The sequence below is a fragment of the Motacilla alba genome, chromosome 12 (genome assembly GCF_015832195.1).
Source record: "Motacilla alba alba isolate MOTALB_02 chromosome 12, Motacilla_alba_V1.0_pri, whole genome shotgun sequence".
Lineage (NCBI taxonomy): Eukaryota > Metazoa > Chordata > Aves > Passeriformes > Motacillidae > Motacilla > Motacilla alba.
The window spans coordinates 12272293-12285623 of NC_052027.1; the positions used below are offsets into that span (position 1 = coordinate 12272293).

General features: G+C 36.4%; 1 protein-coding gene across 41 annotated transcripts in view; it reads right to left on the reverse strand.

The window, feature by feature from the left end:
* The window catches only part of LOC119706058 (sarcolemma associated protein), a 78214-nt gene that overhangs the window by 3683 nt on the left and 61200 nt on the right, over positions 1–13331 (reverse strand). For 33 of the 41 annotated variants that reach the window (XM_038149171.1, XM_038149173.1, XM_038149169.1 and 30 more), the window contains 6 exons: positions 10678–10800; positions 10022–10096; positions 5766–6086; positions 4830–4947; positions 4345–4516; positions 2799–2933 (listed from right to left, as the gene is read on the reverse strand). In XM_038149171.1, coding sequence (XP_038005099.1) covers positions 2799–2933; positions 4345–4516; positions 4830–4947; positions 5766–6086; positions 10022–10096; positions 10678–10800 — 944 coding nt within the window. The remainder of the gene's footprint in view (positions 1–2798; positions 2934–4344; positions 4517–4829; positions 4948–5765; positions 6087–10021; positions 10097–10677; positions 10801–13331) is intronic. The other 8 variants (XM_038149185.1, XM_038149187.1, XM_038149197.1 and 5 more) reach the window with 1 other exon arrangement.

Here is a 13331-nt window from a genome sequence, read left to right on the forward strand (position 1 = left end):
CAGCAGCCTTGCGACCAAATGCGATTCTGAAAATTGATCAAATGCTGCAGCTGGGCCAAACCAGCAGCTGGCCAGACTGCAGGGTTCATCCAGCTTATGGCCTCTTCAGAACCATCCACACTTTTTCTCAGCTGTGCTCTACTCATGGAAACTACTGCACATTCTGGATGGAACAGCCTCTATCTGTGACATGAAAAATTAAAAGCAAAAATGGACCTAAATGCTTTTTATTCTGTCCTTGGAAGACATCTGCTTTCTCTGTATCCTACTCCATATATTTGTGCACACACAAAGACACACAGAGGTTAAGGTCAAACCATGCCAAATATTTTTAAAACTGTTTGTGCTGAAGCTACCTTGATTTTGTTCAGTCAAATAATTAAATGATAAATTCATGCAAAACTTTTCTAAAACATTGTGATTAGTAAGTAAAATCTCATCCTGTTATGAATTTGTAGGAATCACTAATTCATAGAACCTCCAATATGGTTCAAAATACAGGAATATTAGAAGGTATTCTAGTCTTGTTCAATTACATTTTTTTTTCAATCAAGGCAAATACTTAACAGAAAAATTATGTGTGACTGTTGAAGATTTTTTCATGCAAGATTATTTTTGTGTCACAGGTGCCACGAATCACAGTGCCACCTTCCCACAGAAAGCCTGTTGGCAGAAATAATCACAGCAGTGTTCAAAAAGTGCCAGAGGTTTAAATCAACCAGAGCAGCTGATGTTCTCAAACCATTCACATCATTAAATCTGTCGTGTAAAGCGCATCAGGAAGGAACCAGTGGCTACAAGCATGCAAACCACACCGCTAAGCATTTCAAAAACACAACACTGCAATCTTCTAGAAAAGTAAAACTTAAATATTAAAACTTAATATTTAAATGATATTCCAAATGGAGTACAGAAGCCTTGTCTTTTCTAACATTTGATGATTCACTGAACAATTCTATAGATATCTTTTTGTAAGTTATACACATTCTTGGCAAATGAAACCAATGATAAATATCCATCACATCCAATGAGAGCACCTCCAAATTATTAGATTTTCCCATCACAAACTTATCAATACATAACAAATCTCCCTATTGTCAAAGAACATTTAACTGCGTGCTTCAATAAAATTGTGCATCTTTTTTTAGGATATGAAGATATGATGGGCTCCAAAAAGGAACAAATCCCACAGTGGAAAGTCACTTTCTGTCCTCAGAAATGAAGTAGCAGATAATGATTCCAGCATAAAGGGGCAATGGTACTTGAAATATTTGACCTTGGAACTCAGCCCTGTATCCATGATGTTTGAAACAATCCCCAAGATGGATATGTTTTACATTACTGACTGTGAGTAATGTTTGGTGAGCAGTGAGTTTGCCCTTATATGGAGGATGCTCTTCATCACACCCTGACCTCCAGGTTTCAACTGTCACAATTAACTCCTCTTCTGCAAGCAGATTTTGGCAACTGCTGTGGTTTCTGCTTTCATTTAAATACTCACCTCTAATTCTCCCTAAAATTTTCTTTCAGTTTTTCTACTTTCATCAGGTGCTCCAATTTCCTTCACAGTATTTCAACCCTTTACTTTTCCCCCTTTTCCACTGATCATTTTGATTCTGAGAATAATGTTTTTAACAGAGTAGAAAAATCTCACATTCACCATTATTTATTCAGTGTGATCTCTTCTATTAAAATGGGGTGGGGTTTTATTGTGGTTGTTTTTGACTTCTGCTTTAAGTAAGTCAAGTAACTCTGAGCACTGCAAAAAAAAAAATCCTAAGCAAGAATCAGGTTCCAAGAAATCATATTCCTGAAAATATGTCTGAAAAAAGTGAGAAAGGCTTTGAATTCTTTACATCTTTGACAGCTCCACGACATTCAAGGTTTATATTCAAGACTCAATTATAGCAAGGATATTCGTACAAACTTTAGGCATCCAGCAGCCAGCTGATTTAGAGGATAGGACCTGTAAAACTTTCCTTGTAGTCAGAGAAACAGTTTGCTAAAGTCTGTTACAGAGCATTCATTATCCCCCTGTTTTGTCCTGTGCATTACAGGAGCTGTCCACCCCGCACTGGCCACAGAGGCAGTACAGGAAGACAAAATCAGCCCCCCCAGGGTAGTAAAGGATCTAAAATAAGGCTATGACCACCTTGTAATGTGTCTGCCACATCCTTAATGTTTGGAAGATTTCAGAATCTCAGTAAAATTAAAAGTTGTCTCAAGCTGGCAACTCAGTTCTAATGATACAACCTCTCAAATAAATTGAAAACCAGAAAGCACTATTTTCATGAGTGAATAGAAAGGACAGTTCAGCTGTACTGCTTAAAGCATGAGCCCACCAGAAATAACCATGGTTAAGAAGCATAAGCAAGAGTAAGGTGGGAACATCCATTGTAATCAATACTAATAAAATGAGAGCAGCTTGAAAAGTTTTACTCAATTCATTTGGATACAAGTTTGTCAGCTATTTCCCCTGTATCATTCTTTGAAATCAGAAAATTTTACTTAGTTCTGGTTCACTAGTATTTAAGCCTCATGTTTTCAAGAGAGCAGGTATCTAAGGACATATTTAAATCTGTCAAGCAACTGTAAATTTAAATTTCATGTGTAATTTTAACAGTGTAATGACCTGCAAATCTGCACAGGTAGGACCAGAATGGAATTTTGCATAATATGGTACCCCGCTTTTTTCTTTAAAAGGCCATCCTTTTCTATTTGACTTTTCCATATTCCTTCAATCAACAGAATTGCCAGTGTCACAACCTGACTTCCCCACACATTTGGTACAGACTTACATTGTTTCCTTTTTCTTGTAGCAGCTTCAGGTTTTCTTTACATTGTTTGAGCTCCTCCGTGAGTGACTGGTTTTGCTGTTCAGCCACCTCATACTTTGCCTTCAGCTCCGAGAGCACAGTCTGTGTTCTTTCATACTAAAGACAAAGAGAGAACAATCTGTGGACCCCTGGACACCCAGCACATGCTGACATCTGCTTAGCACAGCTCCCTTTGCTGTCATCTGCCCAGACTAACTCGCCTTGCACCAGTGCACTCTTTTCGTAAAAGCAGGGTAGAATTTAGATTTCCTTTTTTTCTAAATTAATTTTTTTTTGCCCAGCTTGGCAGAGCTAGGACCACTAAACCCAAGGAAATACAAAGCTAAGGCAAAGCCTTAATTAATCTCTCATACCAATTATTCATTCTCATATTGGAAAGGACTGTAAAAACTACAAAGGTGAAACAAGAAATAGGGGAACAAGGAGTCCTTCACATTTGAATGGTGGTCTTACATCTAGGCTGCAGCTTACATACCTCTAATGGGTGCAAAATTCAACACTCCGTATGAAGTAAATCAAATCCTCTCCCCACACAGCAAATTCAAGCATAAGAGCAAGGCAGGCATTAAAAAATATTATGCCTTGTTACTGTCATGCCATAATCCTCAGTGTGGGTCAAGTACAAGTAGTACTGGGTGAATGTGACATGTTCCTACGGAATGGGTAGCTTCTCCTTTTTCAAACCCACATTCCATGTTTCCTATTCTAGCAGTCCTCCTGAATAGGCTTAGTAGGACAGAATCAATGACCTTCAGTACTGGCATTCACCACAAATTTAGAGGATGAGGCATCTTTACAATACTGATCTGATTACAAAACAGATTAAGACAACTGGGACTTTCAGATTTTGAGAACTGTAAGGAATGTGACATGGATGAATTAACCATGGAGCAAATAAAAGGACTGCAAAAGAAACCAAGAGCAGTGACTGGGGAAACATTCAGAATGTTCATAAGAAGAAGCAAGTAAGTGTTGGAGACTATGGCCTTCTTATAGACATGATGTTTAGAGTCCAGGCAGATTAAATACATGCTCAGAATGCTGACCCTTCCTTATGCACTTACAAATCCATTAAGATAAAAGATCTTTGTGAAGAATATGTAGCCCCCTTGCCAAATAAAAGAGCTCAAATCTAACTGGGAAGATTAGACTGTGACAATTAGCTTTGACTCATAACAGCTAAAGAAACTCTGGACCATGATGTTCATGAAGACTCTGAATAATGATTTGTCTGTCTGAACATCTTAAAAGTAAATTCACTACAGTAATGCATGTAAATAAAGTTTAGTAAGTTCTCAAAGAACACGTGTATTTACCTGAAGTCTTCCCTTTTAGATTTGACTCCTAGTTTATATTTTCATAGCTACCATTTAAACTGCTTGCAATAAACGTGTGAAAAAAATTATGTACTAGAAAAAGTAAAGAATTAAAAGTTCCTTTTCTTTTAGCTTAACCAGGTCAGTCATTGGGCATTACATTCTTGCAAAATGGAAATATTTCATGTTACCTCTTTCTGAAAATCTTTTGCTTGACTTTCAGCTTCACTTAGTTGAGTTTTCAGACTGGCTGCATCCCGTTGATGTTTTTCTCTCAACGATCCCATCTGATTTTCAAGTTCCTTCCGAGACATTTCAAGAACACTTATATCGCTGGTTAGCGCTAAACTCTGCTTCTGAGAGCTGAAAAACAAAATCCAATTGATTCCTTATGCATTTTAAATTTACACAAATTGGCACTTTTCACTCTTGAAACCTTAACACATTGGTTTTGATGTGTAAGTATCAGCTTAGAGCAATTACAGAAATACAGACCATTACTGCCTCCCTAGACAGGGTGCTAACACAAAAGGCTGACCATGGTCTTGCTTTTAAATATATGTCCACAGCTTGCTGTGTATAATTAATATTCAGTATCTCTTTTGGGAGGAAAAACCACCACCACCAAAACTCTTCAGCTGCTGTGGTACCCCCCAGACAAACCTTGTGCCCCTACCTAGAAAGTTCCTTCTCTTGGCGCTCAAGTTCAGATGTAAGTGAAGTATTTTCCTTCCTCAGTTTAGCACATTCAGCTTCCAGAGCAATCCACTCGGCCTTCAACTTTTCAAGTTCATCTGCAATGAATAAGTTAATTCAATTAAGTAGAATTATTTCATGACTATTCCAAGGAACACCAGCTGATAAATGGAGGAAAAGCTGGTACCAGCCGTAAATCTCAAACATACTTGTTTGTAATCATGTCACATGAGTTCTCTCATGAGCACCTGTAAAACATTACATTATCTTCTACTGTTATGAGGTTTATGACCTAGTGCCAGACAAGTTACTTTCTTCATTAAAGCTTTTTCTAAGGTACAAAGAAGTAGAAAACAGTCTTTTTATGGGTCAACTCTAGTATTTTAGTATTTTAGAAACAGTGGTAGAAAGTGTATTGGAAGAAAATTCCAAGGATTGAAAATATCAAGAGAATCACTGATACCATGCCTCTGTTACAAGGAAAAGAATGTTTAAAGCAATAAGCTTTAGTGACACTTTGGTAGAATTAAAAAGTCAGGAGCTCCCCCTTAACAAGCCTAAACTATAGAGAAGTTATACAAGTCCTCTTGGAAATTTTTTGGCAGTATGAAACCCTCAAACTGTAAAAGTTTTCCGTCTTTTCTAAGTGGAATTACACTCGGCCTACTGATGTCAAAGAGTACCTCAGTTAATTTAGGCATAATTGACAATAACTGTTTAATGAAGCAAGCAAAATGCCTTTTGTAACACCACAAGCCTTGGTACACACACATACAAACATACAGGTGTGTGTATACACACACACAGAGTAAATGACTACAAAGGGACAGAGAAACAGTGATCTGAGTAACCGGCATCCACCACATTGAGCAGGATACAGGTAGCTATGCTCTGTGACATCCTTTCAAACAAGTACCTTTCAGGCGAGAGGCCTCCTCCCTCTGCTGCTCCTCACACTGCTGGCATTTGAGCCGAAAGCTGGATTGCAGATTGACAATTTCTTTCTCATAATCTGAGGCATCGTTCCTCCACCGGTCAAGCTCCGCTCGCACCGTCTGCAGCTCGGCTTGCAAGGTAGAAATATCTGTGTCTCGTTCTGAGGCTGCTTTTTCTGCTACTTTTTGAAGTGACAGAATCTCATTTTGAGCACTGACTAGTTCATTTCGAGTGGCTGAAATTTCATTCTCCTTTTCCTTGCGAAGATTCTCAATTTCTTCTTGCAACCTCCGCAACTGAGCTGGAAAGCAGACATTGATGTTTATATCTTCTCAAACTCTATTTATAAAAAACCTGAAAACCTTACCTCCCTTTCTCAACACATTGATATTCAGCAGGACTAAAGAAGCCTAATGCAATTGAAAAAATATATTTATCCTGTCAAATGCTGTACCCTTAAAGAGGCAACTATGTGGGCCATGTAATACAGAGAGTCAAAAGAAAGAAAAATTATGTCTGGACAAAGCTTTCTTAGACAAGGCTGTGCTGTGTGTGTGACAACAAAGCAACTTTCCAAAATCTGAAAACAAGATTTAGATCCAACATGCCTGTAAGCAAAAGAAGTATTAGAGGACAAGGACATTGGGGCTTTCAGGGACAAGAGGAAAAGCAAGAAAGCTTCTGTCACAAGCCAAACATTTGCAAAGCTACACTGGAAATGTTTGCCTGTTCAGCAGTTAACTTGTGATGTCTATAAATATTTGAGACAGAATAATTTCTACTCTGTTCTCTACATGCAGTAGAGGAAATAGACATTATTTCTTGGCAAAAAGCATTTTAAAAAGCACAAGATGAATTTTAAATCAAAAGGGACAGCTGCACCACGTAGACTGAGCTAGAAGAAGGTCCTTTAGCATTTACAGCTTACTGTAAATGTGCTGCAGTCACATACACATGAGGCTACTTGACATTTCTGCACGAAGCAGACCTTATAAATTATTCCCATCTAAAACCCTTTTATTATTTAAGACATCTCTGAGCACAATTTTTCATAAAAGCGTACACAAAGAGAATCCAGTGCAAACAGTAAAAAAAAAAAAACAGTGCATAGGAAAGGGAAGTATAAAAGAACATGAGAACTAATTATAACACTGACGGGAGTAGAGTGTTTAATTTGCTGTTGTTCTATTTCACTTGTTTAAAAAATGTATTTCACTGATTTCAACATGCAAAAAAGCAACTATTAAATTAATGAAAAATTACTCTGAGAAGAAAAGGTAAAATTCTTAAGAGCACTTGAAAAACTAATGTAAGATACCGCAGAGGGTCAAAATGACAGATTTAAAGTTGTATATTTCAGAACCAAAGGGCAAAACAAGGACAGTGAAAAGCATGGGGAGGATAACCAAGGCTGAGTAATCTTCCTAGGTTACTTGTATTTATTTTTGTCATCTCAATCCATTATAGAACATGACAGGAAGAATGTGAGTGAGTCTTGCTGTAAACTGATAGAGCATCAGAGCTACTCAAAAGAGACTTGCACCTCCATGACAATTGATGCTTTTCAGCAGCTACATATGCAGCAATACATAAAGAATTCATCTACTGGTACAACCTAGAAACTTTGTTGATGTAACATAGTTGATGTGCAATGAAGAAAAAAAAATTCACCGTTTTTGTGCCCTCCTCTAAACAGGCTCCAGCAAGACATGTATCTCATTAAATACACTAAAGAACCTATGAATTACCCAATTCCCCACTTTGAAGGAAAAAGACATAATGGGAAAAATATGGTAGTTATTATATACTGTAATGCCTAAGAGACAATAGTATATATTGTATGTACTGTGTGTATATATATATATATATATACAAATAAATATATATATATATATATATATATAAAATATACTATAATATTATAGAAAATAGTACATTAATTTCATGGCAATTCTGTGTAAGATGAATGAGTCTATCTGTTTCATAACAAAAAACTTTTGCAGCATGATGGATTTTGAAATAAATATGAGCAAAATGAGGCTTACTATGACCTCGTTTGAAAATAATTTCTACAGGCTTATACTAACAGAAAGCAAAGGAAGCAGTGGGTGAGAACAGTCTGACAGTAGGAAAACACATGATGCATCAACAATTCCCTTTCCATATATCCTTACATTAGAAGCCAAGAACCTCTACAATAATATGCACTAAAACACAAAGAACTAGAACTTCCTAATACAGCAGGTGCCTGAGCAAAGGAATGCAAACCATATCTTCCTGATAGTATTTTCTTCATCAAGCCAAGCTAAACTCCTGCTTCTTGGTGCTGGCAGCATTTCAAAGAAATGTGTTTTTTTATGCTGCGCATGCTGTTGATGAACAACTCTCCCTTTATATATTCAGGCCTCATAAAAAGAAGCAAAGCCCTGGACTGCAAATCCAAAGGCACACACAAGTTCTAAGTTAGGTGGAGTTGTAGAAATAACTTACACAGGACAGTTACTACTAACAATATGGGAATGGTCTCTCAAGCACTGGATATAATTTGAGAGGACAATTAGAAAGAAAACTTCCATTACATCTCTCGTTTATGTAAGCCATTACCTCATCTAAACTGAATGCTTTGCTTCTTTCACTTTTTTTTCAATAAGGAACAACAAGTTACTTGAATTTCCTTGCTCTACCTATGTGTTCATCTAATGAACCTGACACGTAGAGACACGACCTCAGCTGCTTCTCTGGCACTTTCTCTTCTCTATCACAAACAAAGCCAACAGCACTGGCTGGCCTAAAACATTGATTCCCTGAAAATATTTCTAGAAATGTTACTCCATGAAGCTGCCAGGTTTTTTTTTTCCTCCTCTGCAGTGTTCAGGGGCTGCCAAGGGAGAATCCTGACAGCTTTTCCCAAACTGCGAGATGTGTCACACCCTAAAAGTTTGGGAAGCAGCAAAGCACACAGTGAACATCAGAACATTGTGAACTACAACAGAGAGAGGAGGAAACATAAGCAAGACCTCTCTTGAGAAGGATCCAGAAAACAAAAAAGTACTGAATTGAGAGGAGGAATCCTGCAATTAAGTTTGGCTCTGTCAAGTTTCTACTTTCATTCTCTCTTTTTGGGAGGAAAAAAAAATTTTTTTTTGGTGCATAGAAATAACTATGAAATATTTTCTAATTTTTCTTACAGCATTCACTACTTGGAGAACTCTCATTGTTAGCAAGATAACACTGAAAATTAAATTGTTCCTCATGTTCTGAAGATGAGCATTCTTTAAGCTTCTCTTTTGTACAAGAGCAATGACAGAAAACAAAGATTCTTTGCTGACAGTCACATAAAACAGAGCTATTACAGGAGTTTTTCAGTGTAACTAGTACATGACAAGTACCACATTATCCAACAAACTACTGCCCAAAAAGTAATTTTCTAGGGCTATTTTGACTTCTTAAGAAAGTCAGGACTGTCAGGCCACCTGCCTGTCTGCTCATCTGTCTTCCAGACATTTTTGGGTATAAGGCACATGACATGCTGACAAAGATCCCAAGGATGAAGCTGCTGAGTTTTGTAATAATCAGTGGCTGAGTAGCTCTTCAAACTAACACCTGCTGTAAGGAAATGACAACATAACATAGCCTTTTTTTGACCTTAAGGCTGGACAGACTGACAGACTCTTGACCAATGAGCTCACTCGCATGGATGAGAAGTTAACATGATACAGAACACCTGACTCAGAGGTTGTGTAAATCATGGGATTACATCCTGCTGAATATGCATTTTAGGCTGAAAAGAGCACAACTATTATATCAATTTTCAAAAAGGCATGGACAGAGTCTCTGTTGCAGCAACTTTACTGCATGCTCTGATGCTGGATGTGGATCTGGATGAAAAATTTCTTTAAGAGGATCCTACAATGAAGTGAAGAGACTGACTAGCACAAAAACACCTAAAGCTTCAGAGTGCTCCAAAGGCATCACAGTAAGAATCCCTGGATCATTTAGAACTGAGAAAAACTAAAGGGAAATGAAGAAAAGGTATCTATTACAGATTACATCTTTTGCATTTTCTAAGTTACTATACAACCATAGGAATTTAAAGGAAACATTCAAAGATATGGTGAAAGAAATCAGATTTAAAATGTACACTCAACTAAACATTTTCCTTTCTTAGTGACTATGATTCCACAGAAAAAGTCAAAATGATATAGTTTCCCTAAAGAGTGGGGGAAAAAACCTTACCTTGCAGAGCATTTATTTGCTTGTTGGATTCTTCAACTTGCACTCGATATGCTTTTCTCTCTTCTTCCAAGAGAGCTACAAATAAAAGTGAAAATGTGCCCAAGAGTTTTTGTTAGTAACATAAATTTCACCTGAGTAATTAATTTTAGTCACAGTCTCTCCTTAAGTGAAAAGATTAAACAAACATATTACTTTAGGAAGTTATCAAAGGTAGTAAAACTATGTAAGTAGTTTAATAAAAGTTAATACTAAGACATCATTCCATTATTGTGGTAGTATTACAATTAATTTGAAATTGATACAATCTGTTGCCTGATCTGAAAACTCAGTGTGTGCTAAATGCAAACTGCTGTGAGAGGAAGAAAAAAAAAAGGTTGTAAATATAACCTCTTATGAACACTGAACAATATGCAATTAAACTGAACTATACTATTTCCTCTTAGAAACAACAGAGCTACATAGCTGATAGGTTGATCTAACAAAGAGCTACCACTGAAGACATTCAATTACATCCATTATCTAACTGAAATAAGGATGAGATATACTGAGTTCAAGTATGTATTCAATACTATGAAAACACACTGGTTTATCTTGAACTACCTCATATATACAATTTTCATGAATACCCTCCAGAACCAAGTTGATCTGGGTCTCACCTTGAAGTTCAAAGCATTTTTGTTTACTTGTCCTAGCTAGCTCTTGGGCTTCAATCAGCTCCTTGTGCAGTTGCTGAATTTCTTGCTTAGCCTCAGTCTCTGATTGTGCACCCTGCAATTCATCTGATAAAAGAACATTTTCTTTGAATCATAGATTTGTACAACAGCTTAATTTGCACTGCCATGTGCTGATTGGCAACTTTTTACTCAAATCTTCAAAAGTTAGTTAAAGTAAACTCAAAATTAGATTAGGTAAATATTAGCAAAAATATTAATATACTTTTTAAAGTAGTAAAACATATGCAAACCTTAAAGCATTCATTATACATAACATGCAATATAAAACAAAAATTAACAAGGAAGAATTAGAGAGTTTTAAAAAACACTGTATAAATTGGCAAGGACTTCTGTATTGACAAAAGCAAGGAACAACAAAAACATAAGACAATCCTTGACTGTGTTTATAACTTGTCTCTTCTGAAAGGAAGCTGCCCTAAGCCTGTCTCAGTGCACAAGCTCAGGCAAGAGCTGCTATTCCATGATTCACTACTGCCACCCTCCCACTGCACTGCCAGGCTCAGTCTCCCCCCTCTTCCTCTGGAGACCAAAAAGGAAAGGAAAAATTTAGGGAAATTTCCTAAAATAAAATTAAGAAAAAGAAGAAAATTCCAACCTCCTTATTTCATTTAGTGGCCTTAGTGAATAGTGAGATAAATATTGCACTTGATTTTTTTTAAACTGCATCTTAAAATATTAGGTATGTCTTTAATATGATCATAAACTTATGCACATTATTTAAACTCTAAATAAAAACATTTGCTCTTCTCCATAAGTTTTGTATTAGCTAAAACACATATTAAATGCCTCTTGGGCTTACAAGAGATGACTCGCAGCCACAGAAAATAAAACACTTTTGCAGCTCAAGTTTTGGAGAAATTTAAAAGAGGAAAACTAATTATTTGTTAGTAAGAGCAGTGTCCTCTAATGGGCACACATCTAGAAATTAGATGCAGGAACACTGCAGCCTGCAGGCATCTGCAAAGCCAGGAACAGCACCCAGCAAACTCTCATTTACTAGATTTTCCTTAAGCAGTGTCTGTGCACAAACTGATCTTTCAGGAGGCACAAACAGCCCTAATAAACTCTATAGGTAGAGGATTAAAATTTGATATAAAGCTTGTTTGGTGAGATAGGTAAAGGAAGGAAACTGGTGAAAGAATTCCAGCTGTGTATCATGGGACAGGATGGAAAAAAAAAAGGGTTACACAGTTACCTGGTCAATAAACATCTGCAACTATAGACCACAGGGATTTAAGATAAAGGCTTAGGAAAAAATATTACTTAGGTTTGTCTGGACTTTGCATTAATAAAGAAAAAAATAAAAAGAAACTATAATTTAGCTCATCATTATACTTTTGACATTCATACTTAGCTGCATATGTTATCAATAAAGTAATTATAGATTTTTTTTTTCTTGCTCTCTTAATTAAGAAAATTGTTTAGCAAATCATGCTGAAGTCTTCATACTGCATTTCTCTAAGGGGCTGTTTTTCCTGCTCTCACAGTAATGAACTGGTGGGCTTGAGCAGAGCTGAGAACACACATGTGCTTTTAGACTTTTTCAGAAGGAAATTATGAGAGCAGAAAGAACAGAGAGGACTACATATTTCATCCAAATGCTTTGTTGTATGGTTTATTAGCTCTAAATCCAAGTTTCTCTTTACTGAACGTGTTTTGTTCTTAGCTTCTCATGGATAAAGATTTAGAGCAATTAGACTTTCAGGCCTCTTTAATGAGACTTTTCAGAAGAAATGGATGAGGAAGTCGACAAATTATGCTCAAATCACGCCTGATAAAGAAGCAGTGTCCCAAATCCAACAACAGACACCCTAAATGAACTTCTATGGTGGCAGTGTTTTCTAGTCAATGAAAGCACACATCATAAAAGACAGTACTGCTTCAAAAGAGATGAGAGGTAAACTCTTTCCTACATCAACACAAAAGGGGAATTTCCATGTGCCTGACATGCTTCTAAATCAAAAGCCAAGAAATATAAGCACAAGAAAATATTTGCTTTTTCATCTTACCCAAACTGAAAATTAAGTGTCTTGTTGTTCAAAGCAAATACAGTTTTAATGTTAATTCTAGTTTCGAAAAGTACTTCAGTGAGTAGGATTGCCCTATTTACAAACAATAAAACAACTAAATATCATCATGCTTAGAATGAGTGCTCCTTTTAGAAGCAAATTCACATCACAACTAACTGTCTGCAGAGAAGGCTAAGGAGTTACCATTAATTACAACATGGTGCCAGAAAGAATTAAATAAGAAAGAAAAGGTCAAATGCAGCATTTTTTCTTCCTCATTCATTTTTTTCCACCTCATGGAAAATTTTCATCTGTGATCAGTTTCTTTGCCACATTTTAAGAAATGTTCTCAATTAATACCACTTTGTTTCCCACACAAATATAGTGAGGCTTCCCTTAACATTGACTCTAATGATAATTTTTAAATTGTTTAAAAAACATTTTTAAAACAACTTTAATTTAAAATTTATTTTTTATAATAGAAATAATACAGAGGCACACATAGGCTGTGGTCTAAACTGATCCTTTATCTGTATGTGCCTGGCCTGTGGAAGCAACTTTATGAGC